At 41.4% G+C, this 18137-nt stretch overlaps 1 protein-coding gene across 3 annotated transcripts; it reads left to right on the top strand.

Annotated features, from left to right (window-relative positions):
• Nucleotides 1-16: 16 nt before the first annotated feature.
• lrrc42 (leucine rich repeat containing 42) lies at nucleotides 17-17888 on the top strand. Of its 3 annotated transcripts, none has more exons than XM_078218269.1 (8): nucleotides 17-140; nucleotides 3356-3831; nucleotides 5412-5543; nucleotides 7789-7907; nucleotides 10043-10131; nucleotides 12492-12605; nucleotides 14745-14820; nucleotides 16602-17888. In XM_078218269.1, exons 2-8 carry the CDS (start codon nucleotides 3365-3367, stop codon nucleotides 16853-16855), a joined length of 1251 nt encoding a protein of 416 aa, XP_078074395.1. In that variant the 5' UTR covers nucleotides 17-140; nucleotides 3356-3364; the 3' UTR covers nucleotides 16856-17888. The 3 variants fall into 3 exon arrangements, with proteins under 3 accessions (XP_078074395.1, XP_078074396.1, XP_078074397.1); XM_078218270.1 differs by lacking the exon at nucleotides 17-140 and adding an exon at nucleotides 169-347; XM_078218271.1 differs by lacking the exon at nucleotides 17-140 and adding an exon at nucleotides 283-431.
• Nucleotides 17889-18137: the final 249 nt, after the last annotated feature.

Raw genomic sequence — 18137 nt, 5'->3', positions numbered from 1 at the left:
CGGCACTAAGTGTTCTGTTCATAGTTCCGTGTCCATGAGCTGCCCGGAAGCGGGAGTGTTGGTGAATCGCTGCGGTTTATCAGCTCAGCCACGGGGTGTTGGTGACATTTGGGCCGGGAGGTAGCAGCTGGCCATCGAGGGTAAGTGTGGGGGGAGGGAGGGGATGATGTGTGGGGGGAGGGAGGGGATGATGTGTGGGGGGAGAGGTTTAAGAGAAGGGGGTGGATTCTCATTGAAGCACTGTGCTCCATCCCCAGGCCTGGGGGGGTCTGAGTGACATTTAGAGCCACGAGTGAGAGCTGGAAGAGTTGGTGTCGAATGGAGGAGTCTTAACTCTGCACCAGCCAGTGAGTTACTGAACTAATTGTTTCTGGACCCTCAGACTGTGAGCATTTGGAGAGACTTCAGTGCTTAAGTTTAAAATTGACCTGGTATGAACGTCAGAGTATTGTTTTATCACTTGATGGATAGATATAACTGAGATAATGTCGAGTCAATATTCTCTTTGTGGTGATTCAGCTCCACTCAAAGATGGACACCAATATGTCGCATTTGTAAAAATAAACTCCACTGCAATTTAAGATAATTCATTAGAAGCCTGTTGAAACAAACAATCTGATAGAAAACAATGTGAGCAGAGTGCAGCCAGGAACCCTGAAAAGATATGGATGTTGCCCCAGTGGACTGGCAACATACAAGACAAGCAAAACACTGTCGCGCCTGGTGTCCTAGAGCAGGATCATCCAACCTCTTCCAGTGGCAGGGACACATTTCCAATGTTTTTTTTCTCACTCGAGAGGCCAATGAGCAAGTTTTGGAAAAATACAGTTTGGCATAACTTTAAAATGAATTTCCAAAAAAAAATGAGGAAAAGAAACAACTCGCTGAGCAAAACTAAAGCAATATCAATGTAATAAATTCCTTTTAAAATGAATAATTAATAAAATGATGATTAGTGTTACAAAGTGTGTCTGGCTCAGGGTGCCCACTCACCTGCTGTGTGAGAGACACACTCTCTGCTCTCGCTACCATGTTTCTCTCCCACATTTGCTGCTGAAGTGAGTTTATCTATTAGAATGGTTTTGGGGGCCGTGGGTTTTTCTTAGAACGTAACAGACATTATCAGGATCAGCTAGAAGTGAAAGTGAATTCCTGACTGTTCCTGTTTATTTCCCTTTTTGAAGTAGAGTGCCTGGTCATCTTTTTGAAGCATTTACTTGAGTACAATGGGATATAGCAAGGTCAGTTCACTTCGTGTTTTTAGTTTCATGGTATTTCAGAAGAATGAGGGGAGATTTTATAAAAACATATATAAGATTATGAAGGGAGTAGATAAGATAGAAGCAGGGAGGTTGTTTCCACTGGCAGGTGAAACCAGAACTAGGAGGTATGGTCGCAAAATAAGGGAGAGTAGATTTAGGACTGAGTTGAGGAGGAACTTCTTCACACAAAGGGTTGTGAATCTGAGGAATTCCCTGCCCAGTGAAGCAGTTGAGGCTACCTCATTGAATATTTTTAAGGCAAGGATAGATAAATTTTTGAACAGTAAAGGAATTAAAGGTTATGGTGAGCGGGCGGGTAAGTGGAGCTGAGTCCACGAAAAGATCAGCCATGATCTTATTGAATGGCGGAGCAGGCTCGAGGGGCTAGATGGCCCATTTCTGTTCCTTGTCCTTGTGTATCCTGAACATCTTGAATGCTTCTGTTATATTAGTCTAACATTTTCATCACAAATTTTGAGGTCAATTTCTGGGATTTGTTTTTAAAAATGGAAAATCCATCGCTCTTCTTTCTCAGGTTCTTGCTACCCATCTCCCACTGTTGTTGTGAGATTAAGTAATAAGTCTCAACACCAGGTTAAAGTCCAACAAGTTTATTTGGTATCACAAGCTTTCAGAGTGCTGCTCCTTCATCAGGTGAGTCACTCACCTGATGAAGGAGCAGCGCTCCAAAAGCTCGTGATACCAAATAAGCATGTTGGACTTTAACCTGGTGTTGTGAGACTTATTACTGTGCCTACCCCAGTCCAACTCTGGCATCTCTACATCATTGTGAGATTAAAGAATTAAATAAAGATGATGCTTGTTCATTTAATGAATTTTGACTACCTTTTGACACACTATTGTGAAAGTGCCTCCATGCGACCTTGGCACCTTGTTTAACCATAAACTGAGCTTCAATCTCTGTGCCTATACATCAGTATTTTCACACTCATTCTTGTCTGTTTCCACAATTGCTGAAATTCTGATCAAAACTCAAATTCTTCAATCTTTCTATATCAGCCTCCCAGCTTCAACCCTCTTAGAACTCTATTGTTTGCATTCTATCTTATTTTTAAGTTCTAATTTCCTGCCATACTTGCCCTTGATAATCTCTGCTGGCTTGTTTGGCCAGGTAGCAAGTTGTCATTGAGAGTAAGTGTTGGATTTGGGTTGAATGCAAATCTGCCCTCTTCTCTTTAATCTCTCCCCTCTTTTGGGGAGAGATTAAAGAGAAGAGGGCAGATTTGCATTCAACAGCCATACTTACTCCCTGGTGATAGGGGAACCACTGCTGAGGATTGTAAGGATCTGGAGTGCAGGAGTCTTAACTCCGAATCTAACCAGTGCAAAACTAATTGCCCTTGTGCCCCTTCCAAAATCTCTGCCTGGGTACTGCCTCTGTCCCTGTTACATTGAATTTAAAATCCTCCTGTACAAATTTATTTCTGGATTCACCACTACCTCTGCAGCTTTCACCAGACTTGCATCTCTTTCTAAATCCAGCCTTTTTGTAAATGCTATAAACATTCTCTGCACAATAGTTCTAATCTGCATTTCCCTTCGTAAACCTTCTGGCAATACTTTTCCACTTAGAAAGTCACATGAAACCTATTTTTTATCCAAGTTTCCATATGCACCTTTTCTTACTGCTGGTTCTAGTCTATGTGAAGTTCAATGTTTGCAGGGCTGATAAGAAGTATGAGGTGCTAAGAGGAAAGTGCAAAAGAACTCATGACTAGAATTCTCGTGGTTATTACTTGTGCACATGTAAAGCCAAACTGACAGATAAAATTGTGACAACTGATTGTGTGATTAGAAGATTAAAATGTGGATTGGGAAGTACTTACGTTTGTGCAGCATTGGGGTCAATTTTGAAGCAAGAGAAATGGCTTCTACAAAAAATGAACTGTTGCCATTGTGTTGATACCAAGCAATGGATGAGAGTTTAAACCATTCCCCAGAGGAATGTAATTTTAAAAAAATGTGCCTGAATTATGAGAATCCAGTTTTTAGATGTTGTTGCCTGAAGTTCTAAATGTTAAACAAGTTTAGACATATCTGAATTGTTTTGGAAAAAATGTTTAATTTTTCAGATTCTTCCAATGTCTTCAAACACCAGTACAAGTCCTGCATTTGAATTTGGACCCATCTACGTGCGTGAAAAGGGACAGCTGCGCCTGTTGAATGGTACAACAAACTTGAAGAGAAGCGCTGGAAAATCCAAGTCTCTGCGACTGTTTCAAAAGGGCTTCACTGTTAAACTGTGTATCGAAGATGGAGACAAGCCAAGTACTTGCAGGACTGATCACATTGTCTTCACATACACAAAGGAAGGGAATCTTCGCTATTCCCCCAAGTCGCTTTTTGATGTAGTGCTTGGCTTTATAGCTGATAACATACAGCATGTTGACTCATTAATTGGCTTCCCTGAGCAGATTGCTGAAAAACTTTTCATTGCGGTAGAAGCAAGGAAGAAATTTGTTGACCCCGACACAAGTACAAAGGCTCTACTTAAATTTAGTGAGGCTTACGGAAGTCTTGTGCTCCAATCCCTGTGTTTACGAGACAGGTATGATTTTTCCTATCTAATCAAGCTTGTCAGAATCATTTTAGAGGATGGGAGAGTCAACCACATTGCTGTGGATCTGGAGTTATGTGTAGGCCAGACTAGGTAAGGAGAGCATATTTTCTTCCATAATGGATATTCATGACCTAGAAGAGTTATTTACAATAATAATTTCATGGTCATAATTACTGAAACTGAGGTGAGAGTGACTGCCCTTGACATCAAGGCAGTATTTGACTTGAGTGTGGCAAAACTGGAGTCAATGGGAATCGGAGGGAAAACTCTCCATTGGTTGGAGTCATACCTGGCATACAGCAAGGTGGTTGTTGGAGGTTAATCATCTTGGTTCCAGGACATCACTGCAGGAGTTCCTCAGGGTAGTGTCCAAGGCCCAACCACCTTCAGTTGCTTCATCATTGACCTTCCTTCCATCATAGGGTCAGAAGTGGGGATGTTCACCTGATGATCACACAATGTTCAGCACCATTCGCCACTCCTGAGATAGTGAAGCAGTCCATTTCCAAATGCAGCCAGACAAGGACAATATCCAGGCTTGGGCTGACAAGTAACATTCACAATTGCCAGGTAATGACGATCTCCAACAAGAGAGGGTCTAACCATCTCCCTTTAACATTCAGTGGCACTACCTTCACCAAATTCCCACTATCAACATCCTGGAGGTTACCATTGACCAGAAAATGAACTAGACTATACATATAAATACTGAGGCTGCAAGAGGAGCTCAGAGGCTAGGTATCCTGTGGCAAATCACATACCTCCTGACCCACAAAAACTTGTCAGCCATGTGATGAATACTCTCCATTGCCCTTGCACACTCAAGAAGCTCAACATCATCCAGGATAAAGCAACCTGCTTGAATGACATCGCATCCTCAAACATTTACTCCCTCCACGGGAGGCAGCAGTATGTACCATCTACAAGATGTACTGCAGGAACTTACCAACCCTTCTTAGATAGCACCTTTCATGACCACTAATATATAGGAGGACAAGGGCAGCAGACACATGGGAACACCACCACCTGGAAGTTTCCCTCCAAGCCACTCACCATCCTGACTTGGAAATATATCGCTGTTCCTCGTCAAAATCCTGGAACTCCCTCCTTAACAACACTGTGAGTGTACCGACACCACATGGCCTGCAGCAATTCAGGCAGCCCATCATCAACTTCTCAAAGGCAATTAGAGATGGGCAATAAATGCTGGTCTAGACAGCAACACCTGCATCCCATGAATGAATTTTCAAAAACTAGCTTTCAATTCCACATTTTATTAATTGAATTTAAATTCCACCAGCTGTTGTGATGGGATTTGAACCCATGTCTCCAGGGCATTCGCCTCTGACTCTGGATCACTCTGACATTACTGTGTTGCCTCCGTCCCCCCTATCTATGCCCCTAGTTCAGTTATCAAAATGGGTCTAAGTAGAGAAAGCTTGGTGTTTACCAAACCTGTTTTGTAGCTGGCCTGGGAATGCTAGATGCAGTGAAGGCATGGATATCTCGTATCTCTACGGAAACCAGATTCGTTCCAGCATTTTCAAAGGTGCCTTATATCATTACAGATTTTTAATGGTGTCGGAAAAGCTGGAAGAAATCCAGTCTTTTCGAGGTTTGACGTGCCTGGATCTGTCGAGCTGTAAATTGGGGGATGAACATGAGCTGCTAATGCACTTGACGTCTGAAACCTTAGCGAGGTACAGTATGTGTTAGTGGATGCAACAGAAACAGTGAGAAGTGTTTGTCAATTCTATGCAGCAGAAATCCCTGTGGCATTACCTCATACCCTGAGCAGATTGAACACTTTGGCAGCATTCTTGACTGGTACTCGAGCCCTTAAATAACTTGACAGGTCCCAGGCAAAAGCAAGACACAATACCCACTCAGTTAATGGGTAATTTGGGCCAGTAATTTAGCAGCAATGCTCAGTGCTGTGTATGATTTATCAATAAAACTTAAACAACTGAGGCATAAATGAATGAAAACTCCTGCACCAAAACTGAATCTTGTATATTTCATGCCTTATCAGATTCTTATGATTGGTTTGATGCTATCTTACATATGTAACAAAACATTTTACTTACATTTCAGACATTTATACAAAGCTAATTTTCTGTACTGATGTATATCCTCAGTCATCCAACCTGTAATATCCTTCAACTAACATCACTCTCTAAAACTAGGTGCCAAAAAATATTTACTTGCGTGATTTAAATGCAACCCATACTGTTCTGGCCAATTCCATCAGACCCTTCACAGTGTCCTTTCCAGCAGGAAATCCAAGCTGCTAGTTTGTGACTCTCGAATCCTTTTAATCCAGGTGACACAGTTCTGTTTCTGCTTCTATTTCTCACTTGCTGAGAGTAACACGAGCCAATAAACTACTCGCACACAACTCACCAAATTGGTAAAGTGTTGTGAAACAGCCAATTTCCTCTTCCTCAGCTCCAACAGTCCATCTTCATAAAATAGTATTTTTAATGTCTTTCCTTGTAAATTTTAATTGTCAATTGTTGTAAAACTCATCTGGTTCACTAAAGCGCTTTTAGGGCAGGAAATCTGCCATCCTTGCCCTGTTTGGCTGACCTGTGACTCCAGATCCAAAGCAATATGGCAGACTCTTAACTGCCCTCTGAACTGGCCTAGCAAGCCACTCAAACTGCTACAAAGGCTGAAAGAATAGAAACAGGACACCCAGCATCGACCCAGCCACGGGAAATGACAACATCAAACCCAGCTCTGTCAACCTTGCAAAGTTGTCCTTAACATCTGGGGGCCAAAGTTGGGAGAGCTGTCTCACATACTGACAAAGTCATACTCACTGAATTGTACTTCATTGGCAATGATCTCAGACATACATCGTTGGGTATGTCCTGGCCTACTGGCAGAGTCAATCCGCCTGAGGTGGTGGTACAGTGGTGTGCAGTCAGGAGGGAGTTGCTCTGGGAGTACTCAACATTGCCTCTGGACCCAATGAAGTCTCATGGCCAAATCAAACATGGGCAAGAAAACTCCTGTTGATTACTACCTACCACAGTCCCTCAGAAGATAAATCAGTACTCCTCCATGTTGAACATCAATTGGAAAAAGCACTAAGGGCACAGAATGTACTATGGGTGGGGAACTTCAATGTCCATCTCTAAGAATGGCTTGGTAGCACTATGACTGACTGCGCTGGCTGATAGCTGTTAGACTAGGTCTGCAGCAGTTGTGAAGGAACTAGCATGAGGGAAGAGTCTACTTGACCTCATCCTCACCAATCTATCTGTCCATGACAGTATTGGTAGGAGTGACCACAGCATAGTCCTTGTGTAGACAGAAGTCCCAACTTTACATTGAGAATCCCCTCCCTTGTGTTGTGTGGCACAAGCACCAAGCTAAGTGGGATAAATTTCAAACAGATTTAGCAACTCAAGACTGGACATCCAAGATGCGCTCTGAGCCATCAGCAGAATTGTATTCAACCACAATCTGTGACTTAATGAGGTGACATATCCCCCACAGTACCATTCCTATCAAGCTGGGGGATCAACCCTGGTTCAGGAGGGCACAGTAAGAGTTTTAACAACACCACCAACTCTTACTGTGTTCACCCCAGTCCAATGCCGGCATCTCCACATCAGGAGGGCACACCTGGAGCAGTAGCAGGCATAGCTGACTTGAACTATATTGCCATTTCTTCACTGTTGCCGGGTCAAAATCCAGGAACTTCCTTCCTTACAGCAGTAATTCAATGAAAGGCTGTTCACCACCACCTCCTCGAGAGGAATAAGGGATGGGCAATAAATAAACTCTCATCTGATTTTTAAAAAAACATTTCTGTTTGTGATGGTGTTACTTTTGTGTTGGATGATAATAAATGTGACAAAATTCCCCCCCCCCACCTCCACCTTCCTCTCACTAACCCGCACTAACCTTCACCGTTGCCTTTTCTTCTTGCAGTCTCATCTATTTATACCTCGGGGATAACGGCCTTTCAGATTCTGGTCTGCGTAAAATGACTGCACCCACCCGGGTGATAAAGAAAGGTTTGGGGAAACTGGAAGTGCTGGATCTGTCTGGTAAGTTTATATTCCAGATAACTCTGGCTGACATTTTGAAATAACGATTTTAAAAAGGCTTTCAGTGCAAAATAAAGCTAGAAAATGTTGAATACATACAGGAAAACTGGATATTTTATGTTGGACCTTCTGGCGACAGTAGCCTCTCTTTTCCTTTAAGAAGCTGACTGATCTGTTGTGTATTTTCAAGTTTCCTTCTTTCTCTATCTTTTTACATTTTGTGAATGTCTGCAGAAAAGTATTAACCATAGTATGTTCTGCATTATGCTGACAGAATGTTCCTTACTTTGATTTTTATGTTTCTATTAAGATAGAGGGTTATAGGTAAGCCTAGTAATCGCTAAGGTAGGGACATGTTCGGCACAACTTTGTGGGCTGAAGGGCCTGTATTGTGCTGTAGTTTTTCTATGTTCTATGTTTCCATTGTACTGTATCAGACTGCATATATGTTGAAATGACAACATTTGCATCTTGATGTCCTTATATTGTGGATTAGAATCAGTTCTTACCAGTTCCTTAAAATGAAAATAGTTTTTAAATATATCAATTATAGAAGACGTGTGAATCCTACTGGAATTAAAAATAACTTGTGATGCAATCATTGAAATGTAGGCACCCCTGCAATTTGGAAGAAAAAATCAGCTTAATTCTGACTTCACCATATCACTATTCAATTAGGTACTGAGCAATATGTAAGTGCAAAATAAGAAAGAACTTTCATTTATATACCTTTCTCGGGGCATTTCAAAGTACTTTTAAAGTGTAGTTACTGCTGCTATCATGGAGCCAATCAGTTTAATATCTCATCCAAAAGGTAGCACCTCCGTTCTCCTCTGAGTGTCAGCCTAGACCATGTGCTCAAGTCTCTGGGGCAGGGTTTCAATTCACAGTCTTCTGACTCAGAAGTGAGCCAAGGCTGGCTCTTCAGTGCAGATAATTATTCCCAGTTAAGTGCATTACAAATAAGGGAATCCGTGTGGTGTGAATTTACAATTATAGTTCAGTGATGAGACTTTGCAGATGGTTCAACAGGTAAGAGAATAATCCACAGTGGCAATACAAACCAGGAGACTCCAGGTTTCAGTCCTGACCTGTGCTGAGATTGGAGGGAATGCTTGTCATTCATCATAATTCAAGAAATGTGACGTCTTGGGGGACTGAATGTTATATGCTAACCTAGGTGTCAGCATTGGCTCAATTGGTATCGCACTTGCCTCTGAATCAGGAAGTTGTGGGTTCAAATCTCACCCCAGGATTCGAACGTAAAAATCAAGGTGACATTCTAGTGTAGTACTGAGGAATTGCTGCACTACCATATGAAACGCTAAACCATGCCTGCCCCTCTCAGGTGGATGTATTAGATCCCATGGTGCTATTTTGAAGATGTCCTGGACAAATATTTATTCCTCAGTCAATATCACAAAAAACAAGTGTTCTGATCATTATCCGATTACCGTTTGTGGAACCTCGCTGTGTACAAATTGGCTGCCATATTTCATACAACAGTGACTATACTTCATTGGCCATAAAGCAGTTTGCAGCATCCATGGTTGTGAAAGTCGCTATATAAATGCAAATCTTTTTTAAATCTGAAGGTTACTTGCGTATGTAAGCTCTGTATGAACTACACTGAAAAATTACAACATTACATTAAATTATGCATGTTGGTGTAGTAGTTACAGACCAGCAATCCAATGATCGGTATTCCAATCCCAACATGGCAAGATATGAAATTGAATTCAGTAAATTGAGTACCTTGTGAGCTAGCACCAGAATCATTACAATTAAAATTTCTATATTGTTGAAAAAACCCAATTGGTTCACAACCCCACATTGTGTGGTTGACATTTAAAGTTACTTGTTGAGATAAAGGCCCATCATCATCTTAAGAGGATTTATGGATGGGTAATAAATGCCGGTCCTCCAGATCCCAAGAACAAATATAAAGAAGTCGTACAGGTTTGTCTAGCGCAAATTACGGAATAAAGTAAAATCAGCATTCTGGGATATTGTCAATTGACTTCAAAAATTAAAACATTAATCAACAGCAGGTTTGTTCAGCGAGTTCTCACAGTAGGTTCCTTAAACAGAAACCAATTATTACTTACACTGTTGTTTCATCTGCACCCCCCCAGATAATCCCAGAATCAGTGAGTGTGGAATGCAATATTTGTGCTGCTTTTCAAAGCTGAGGGCTCTGGATATCTCGGGAACTGGCGTTACGGTGAGAGTGTATAATAGTTTCCCATTTGCTGCACAGTTATCTCTGTGGTATCCAAACTGGAGCTGATTCCCTTTCATTACTATATATTTGATGGAAAATGTATTTGAAATCGGCTACATATTTAGTAAAATCTAACTTGTTAACACCATTGTATGTCTGGAATACATAACATTTAGAAAGTTGGTAACAAAACTCTTTAAAACAGAATCAAATTCCCATGTCAAGTGAAACAGTAAATATGATAAAACACAGACCAAAGTAAACCAGACTATTTGCAACCTTGATGTCTATGATTAACTTCTGACTACATTTCCACTCCACCATCAAGACTGCCTACTTCCACTGCCGTATTATGCATAACTCTGTCCCTCTCTCGACTCATCTGCTGCTAAAACAATCATCCAGTAGTTTGTTACTTCTTGACGACTGTTCCAATGCTCCTCTGGCAGGTTTCCCATTTTACACCCTACATGAACTCATCCAAAACTTTACTGCCCTTCCCCTAACTTTCACCAAGCCATGTTTGCCCATCATGCCTATGCTAACTGGCATAGTAAGTTACTAATCACAACATAGTACTGGCACAGAAGCCTACATTGGCTCATAGAAACCCTACAGTGCAGAAGGAGCCTTTTGGCCCATCGAGTCTGCACCGACAACAATCCCACCCAGGCCCTATTCCTGCTTAACTACCCTGCTAATCCCTCTAACCTATCACATCCCGGGACACTAAGGGTTAATTTAGCATGTCCAATCAACCTAACCTGCACATCTTTGGACTGTGGGAGGAAACCGGAGCACCCAGAGGAACCCCCCAGGGGGAGGGAGAACGTGCAAACTCCACACAGTCACTCAAGGCCAGAATCGAACCCGGATCTCTGGCACTGTGAGGCAGCAGTGCTAACCACTGTGCCACTGCCAAATTCCCAAGGGCTCCTGGTCAGGCAATGCCTCCATTTTAAAATTGCTAATTTTTTCCCATCTTTGTAACCCCCTCTGGCCCTACAACCCTTTGCAATCTCTGCACCGCTCCAATTCTAGCCTCTGTGTGTCCCAACTTTAATCACTCCACTGTTATTGGTGGTGCCTTCAGCTGTCTAGGCCCTCAGCACTAGAATTTCTTCCTTGCTTTACCTCTCTTTCAACCCTACCTCTTTAAGCAAGTTTTTAGCCATCTGCCCTAATATTTCCTTATATAGTTTGTTGTACAATTTTGATTTGTAAGACTCCTGTAAAGAATCTTGGGATCTTTTACTCTATTAATGATATTACATTACCACAAGTTGCTGTTACTCAGATTGTAATTTAATCTTCTTGTTTGAGTGATAGTTGAACTGCTCAAGCTTTTCTCTTGGGGTTTCTGATCTGACACTCTGTCTGATTACTACCTTATAATTGTTTCAATCTAACATTTATCCTTTTTTTTGTTTCATTTTTCCTCCCTCCCTCTTCTGAAGGCATTCATTCTTACAGTACAGTTTCACATGCACCAATTCTCTTTAGATAACTTGCCCAAGTGGCCACTTTTCTTACCCAAGTCCCTTGAATGTTGGTAGTCCAGTCTACTCATTGGTAGTAATCAGCAACGTCCAAACCTGATTCTGCCCTTGTCCAATAACCAGGGACACATTTCAATTGGAGTTTGTTTGACATTGATCCCGAAGCAGGAAGTTTGCTCTTTTTCCACTTCCCTTCTTGTCCATGAGTGCTGAGACCAATTGTAAAACCTCAGCTGCTGTCCTGGTAGAGATTAGCAAGCTCGGTACAACCAGCGTGACCAGCATCCCTTATTTTATGGGACAGTCCTGTAATTGAATCCACTGCTACATACACCCGCAATGCTGCTTTCCCTGTGTGGCGTTGAGATAGAGGATCAGTCATGATCATATTGAATGGTGGAGCAGGCTAAAGGGGCCGAATGGTCTACTCCGGCTCCTATTTTCTATTTTTCTTATTTGGATCTTTAAATCACATGCTTGTGCATGGCACCCCACACACCTCCTTCCTGCCCCCACAGCTCTGGCAGCACCCACATTCCTTTCTCCCTCCAGTGGAACTCCATGCCAGAATGTGCCTTAATTTTCCCCTTGAGAGTTGGTCACCCTGAATACAACCTAATAAATGTCATGCTGGATGGCATATGGAACACTTGAGCCATCGGGAGGCAGGTCATTGTAATGTTATAACCTTTCGTGCAATTAGTTTTCTTCGAAAAACCTGATGTATGCACCTCCTGATACTGTAAGATCCCAATATATACAAACAGCTGAGATTTATCATCTACTTTTCCCAATTGTAGAAAGTTAATGGTGTTTTTTTAAAAGAAGTTTCTTATTTATTTTAACTTTTCTTTGTAATAGCCCAATTGTTTGTCAGTTCAAACAATGCAGAGCAAGTTGTCGCTCTTCCCTGTGGGGGAACCTCTGGAGGAGTTTAAGCACTCGTGCTGCAGGACAGAAGGCTGGGCAGAGCAGGTACTGAGTGCGAAAGACGTGTTCCGATTTCCCAATGTGATTTTGACAGTATGAGCTGGGTTTAAAATTTTCAGACTCTGATGTTTTAGTAATTCAGTTCTGAGATCTAATTCCCAACCTCTCCTGATTAATAGGTTGAAAGACACATTTTAATCTGCCTCTGAGGATCCCATGTGAAAATAAGTCTTTTGTCTGTTGGCCCATAGCATAAATCTGCCGGAATAATAACACCAATTTGACAATCTTCATTTTAAGACACGTTGGGTGAGATTTTCTGGCCACACTCCCAAGGCCGGAAATTGCCACACAAGGTCAACAGACCTTTGCATGGTCTGCCTCCGCCCACTACGATTCCTGTAGCGAGTGGGATGGGAAAATTCCACCTGTTGTTTGGGAACTTTATCCAGCACCTGGCAATTACTGAAACAGATCATGGAGTTCTTTGTGCTTTTTTTTCCTATTCATTCATGGGATGTGGGCTTGAACACTGGACCAGCATTTATTGGCCGTCCTAATTAGCCTTGCACCGAGTGGCTTGCTAGGCCATTTCCGAGGGCATTTAAAAGTCAACCACGTTGCTGTGATTCTGGTGTCCCATGTAGGCCAGACCAGGTAAAAATGGCAGGTTCTCTTCCCTGAAAGATATTAGTCCTGATACCAAGCACCTGAAATAGAAAGTTCTTCATGCTGCAATGACAACATTGTTCTAATTATTGGCAATGTTTCTGGGTCTTTATCAATAATGCAAGGGGTCATTGCTTTGAACTGCTCTCTTGCCGTTTGAACATGGTTTAATTGGATGAGTTTCAAGCATTTGCAGAATAAAACTTTAATAGCAGTAGATGTTTTGTCAAATTGGGATGGAGAAGGAGGGAAGGTGAGACAATTTTGCGTTGCAGAGTTGCATTTCCTGTCAATCCATTGTGTGCATGAACCTTGTGATAAAACTTGTCCTTTTTAATGGTATGTCAATAAAAATATATATTCAAAATCCCAATATAAATTAAAATCCTTATTCCATTTGCTCAATGTTGCTTCACTATATTTCAAGGCAAAACTCATCTACCTGTAAAGAATACAGTGGTAATGGTACTGGATGTGCAACTCGGAGTTTATAAGTTAAGATCCTACCATGTTAATTTGTGAGGTGAGATTTAGTAAACCTGCAGCAGAATTTTACATTCCCCCACCGATAGGTTTGCAGGCAGAGGGAGTTTTTGGATGCCCGTAAAATTCCTCGGATGACTTTCCCACTGGATCCCCATCCTTTCTGCAACTTTACAGTGAGATGGTCGAGGGCTATGTTAGTTTGCCCACTCTTGCCCCAATTAAGGCCCCTAAATGGCCAATTAATGACCATTTGAGAAAAACATTTTCACTCAGATGTTTGTAGGAATCAAAAATGCACTGTCTGGGAAAGTATTTGAGTCCAAAAACCTTACAACCGTTAAAATATATTTGGATGAGCACTTGAAACAACATTAATTTTCAAGGATGTGGGACAAGTGCAAGAAAATGGGATTAGCGCACTTTAGTGGTAGACATTGTCGATGCAGACTCGATTGGCCAAAGGGCCTTTTCTGCACTGTATGACTATGACTCTGTTTAAAGGCCGTTCCCCCCACAGCCTCAATTTGGGAGGAGTAGTTCAGGGTCAGGAACGAAAGCTCAAAAGGTGACCCTGTTCAGGACAAGTGGGCAATGGTGGAGGAGCCTCCTTCCAACATCGTACACCCCCCAAAAGATCCAGCCCCTGCAGTTGCTCTCCTTATTTCCAACCCCCTCCCCCCCCCCGCACCCTCAAGACCTCTCCACCAAAACCCCCACCATTCTGTCCCTAATTCCCCCAGCCCCCACATTCCTTCCCGCTATGAGTCTCCACTGAAAGCCTGACACCAAGGGAATGTGCCATCCTTACTCGGGATGGCCTACATTTGATTCCATCACAGATTACACAAATGAGTCCTCATGTCGTTTGAATTTATCCAGAATGCCACGCTGTTATTGGGGGATAAAACACATTTTCATATCTATAGTGATATTTCTGTTTTCCCAGAAAACAATAAGCTCACTTTTTAACAATTATGTTTCTTGTGCCTACTTGTTGAATTTTTGTTAAGGGTTTTATTTGTACTTCAGGTGGTTTATCAATGGGAACGTGTGTCTGTGAGACGACGTGAGAATGTTAGCGGCAGATCAGTGGCACAACAATTCTGTAAGTATCCTGAACAATGCTGCTGACCTGATCATTTAGAGAAGCCTTGAGAAACCTAACCCTAATGTTTATCTTAATCCAATAAATTGGAATCTGGTCAGATTGTGAGCTTGTGTCTTCACAATTTACTTTCCGACCTATCTTTGTGTTATCAGCAAATTTTAACAACCATACATTTGGATCCTTTATCCAAGTCATTGATATAAATTGTAAATAGTTGAGGCCCAACACTGATTCCTGTAGCACTCCATTCATCACATCTTGCCAACGTGAATATGACCCATTTATGCCAATTCTGTTTCCTGTTACTAACCAATCCTCTACCAATACTAATACGTTACCCCCCAGACTACAAGCTTTTATTTTGCATGCTACTCTTTGATGTGGAACCTTGTCAAATGCATTCTGAAAATCTAAGTACCGCACATCCACAGGTTCCCCTTTATTCACATTGCTAGTTACTTTCTCAGAATTCCAAAATATTAATCAAATGTGATGTCCCTTGCACAAAGTCATTGTGACTCTACCTGGTTGCATTGAGATTTTCTAAGCGCCCTGCTATAATTTTCTTAATAATAGATTCCAGTATTTTCTCTATGACAGATGTTAGGCTAACTGTCTATAGTTTCCTGTTTTCGGGCTCCCTCCTTTCTCGAATAATGGAGTCACATTTGCAATTTTCCAATTTGATGAGATCTTTCTAGAATCTAGAGAATTTTGGAAAATTTAAACAAAAGCATCTACAATCTCAGCGGCCACTTCTTTCAAGACTCTAGGATGAAGTCCATCAGGACCTGGAGACTTATCAGCTTTTAGTTCAAATAATTTTCCTCGTAACCTTTCCCTGATGATTGTAATTGCTTTAAGTTCCTCCCTCCCTTTCATCTCTTGATGCATACTTATTTCTGGGATATTATTTGTACCCTCCACAGTGAAGACATTCACAAAATATCAGTTCAGTTCATCTGTCGTTTCCTTATTTTCTATTATTAATTTCCCATTCTCACTAGAGCACAAACGTTCTCTTTAATTACTCCTTTTCTTTTTTAAATCCTGTATAAACTCTATCTTTTTTGTATTTCTAGCTGGCTTTCTCTCATACCCTTAATTTCTTGCCCTTGTTAATGTTTTAGTCATTCTTTGGTGTTCTTTATATTCTGTCCAATCTTCTGACCTGCCACTCATCTTTGTGGAATTATACACCTTTTCTTTCCATTTGATACTATCTTTAACTTCCACAGTTAGACGCTGATGGTGCATCCTTCCCTAAGAGTCTTTCTTTCTCACTGGAATATATCTTTTCTGAGTATTCTTTATCTCCTATCTCGCACAGCTCTGTGCTGGATGCCATTGATTATTAAATCAGTCTCTGTTTCACATCCATGTATGTTATATGTCGTATTCAGTGTTTCTGCTCATCAACTCCAATCAATATGTTTTTTTCATTTGCCTGCTTTCGCTCCTGAAGACATGGGTTCTTGTTGAGAAGCAGTTTGACGGGTACTTCCAGAATCTCTCCCTGTATCCATTCTTCACATGTAAACCTAGGCAATGAAATACACCTCCCATCCAATTATAATCTCTGTGCGGCAATCAAATGTAGAAATCCTGGCTGATCTGAGTTTATTTCCCTCTCCTCTGCTATTGCCATGGTATTTATTTTGAAAGGAATTATTGACGAATCCATATTCGGCTCCGATTACAGTGCCACACCACTCAGTTATTTTTTTTAAAACCTTAACTTCTCATTGTATATTTGCATAAATGCACTTATTTTACAGATGGAATAAACAAAACGATCAGTGCAGGAATTGATGGACTTTCAAATGGTGTCCAAATCAAGGAGCCAATCAGGATGCAGTTTCACAGAAAAGTCAATAAGGATCTCTGTGTACAATCCGCTGTGACTGCCACATTCGGGGCCAGAAAGAGAAGTGGTGGGCAAGCTGATGTAACTGGTTGTTCTCCCCCTCTTGTGAAGCACAAGCGTGCTGAGCTGACCTTGGATGATTGGGACGTGTTGAACTGTTACTGAGGAGAGACGTATCACCCTAAAAGAGTTATTCTGCAAACAAGCTGAGTGAAAAGGAATTCAGATGATTCCCTGGTTAACAAGGCCTGGATGGCTGATTCAGGCCATAATTAAAGGTTTCAACATTCATCCTTTGCCTGACTAAGATTAAAGTATTGTCGGTCAGTTTGCAATGTTTCTGATTACATGTATTCCTCATCTTAGTTTCTGGAGTTAAACTGCTTTTTTGAGTTGTATGATAAACTGAAATAGAGTAATAAATTTTTAAAAATTGTACAAGATGGAACCTACTGGCAGTCCCTCAACTGCCAACTTTATTCTGCCAGTGTCTTTGCCTTTTTTCTCTTTATTTTCATGTTGTATAAGTGAAAAGGGCTTGCCAAGAAGTCCACGGCAGCCCATGGATGTTCACTCCTCCTGCAGGCAGACGCCAGGCCTTTCTGTGAAGTTTTTCTCCATAGCAGCACAGCTAAAATCAGAAGTGGGATGGGGGAAGGAAGGAACTAAATCTCTATCTCAGCATAGCAGTGGCAACAAGTGTTGATGTCTTTTGAGCATTTAGTCATTTTGAAGGGTGACCATGCATATTTATCTTGTGGTCCTTCCCTTTCTGTACAAGTAAAAGTAACTCTTGTACTCGCTGCTCAGAGAAATTATTCTGCGTGGAGAAGGATCCGGGATCGACTCCAGCCACGCACTGCAGACAGCTAATGATTTGAAACCATTTACTTAACTTGGAAGCCATTAGTAAGAAACTCACTGAGCCCACTTCCAACCTGCCTTGTCAATGCTCACTAAAAATAATACAAGCAAAACTAGGGAAATAAAGATGTTTGTGAATAAAGCCTGAGGTGTCAGCGTTTGGACATTTCCAGATTAATCTGGGTAGATATGAAATAAAGAAATGGGTGACTTGAGTTTTTGATAGTTAAAGTTTGCTGCCCTGGAGGATATTTCCATTTCATATAAATGTCTGCTAATTCTGAATAAATGTGAATTAAACTGTGTGGCAAATAAATTGTTGCAATATTTTGGGAATAGTGATGACAAGGAATTTTTTTAATGCAACTCTTGTCAAGCAGTCAACACGGGCACAATGGACCAAATAGCTGTTTAGTTCCATATTGCTATGAAATCATAGGAATGGTACTGTGGGTGCGATTGAGGAACTGTGTTGGGCCAGAGTAAAAGAAGCAAAGATGTGCTGAGAGGTTAATTAAAGCTCACTGTTGCCCCAGCTAAAAGATCAGTCTGGGCTGGATATTGAAAGATTCTCCAAAATACA

This window comes from Mustelus asterias, chromosome 8 (genome assembly GCF_964213995.1).
Source record: "Mustelus asterias chromosome 8, sMusAst1.hap1.1, whole genome shotgun sequence".
In the NCBI taxonomy this organism is placed as follows: domain Eukaryota; kingdom Metazoa; phylum Chordata; class Chondrichthyes; order Carcharhiniformes; family Triakidae; genus Mustelus; species Mustelus asterias.
This window is presented reverse-complemented; position numbering and strand designations above follow the sequence as displayed.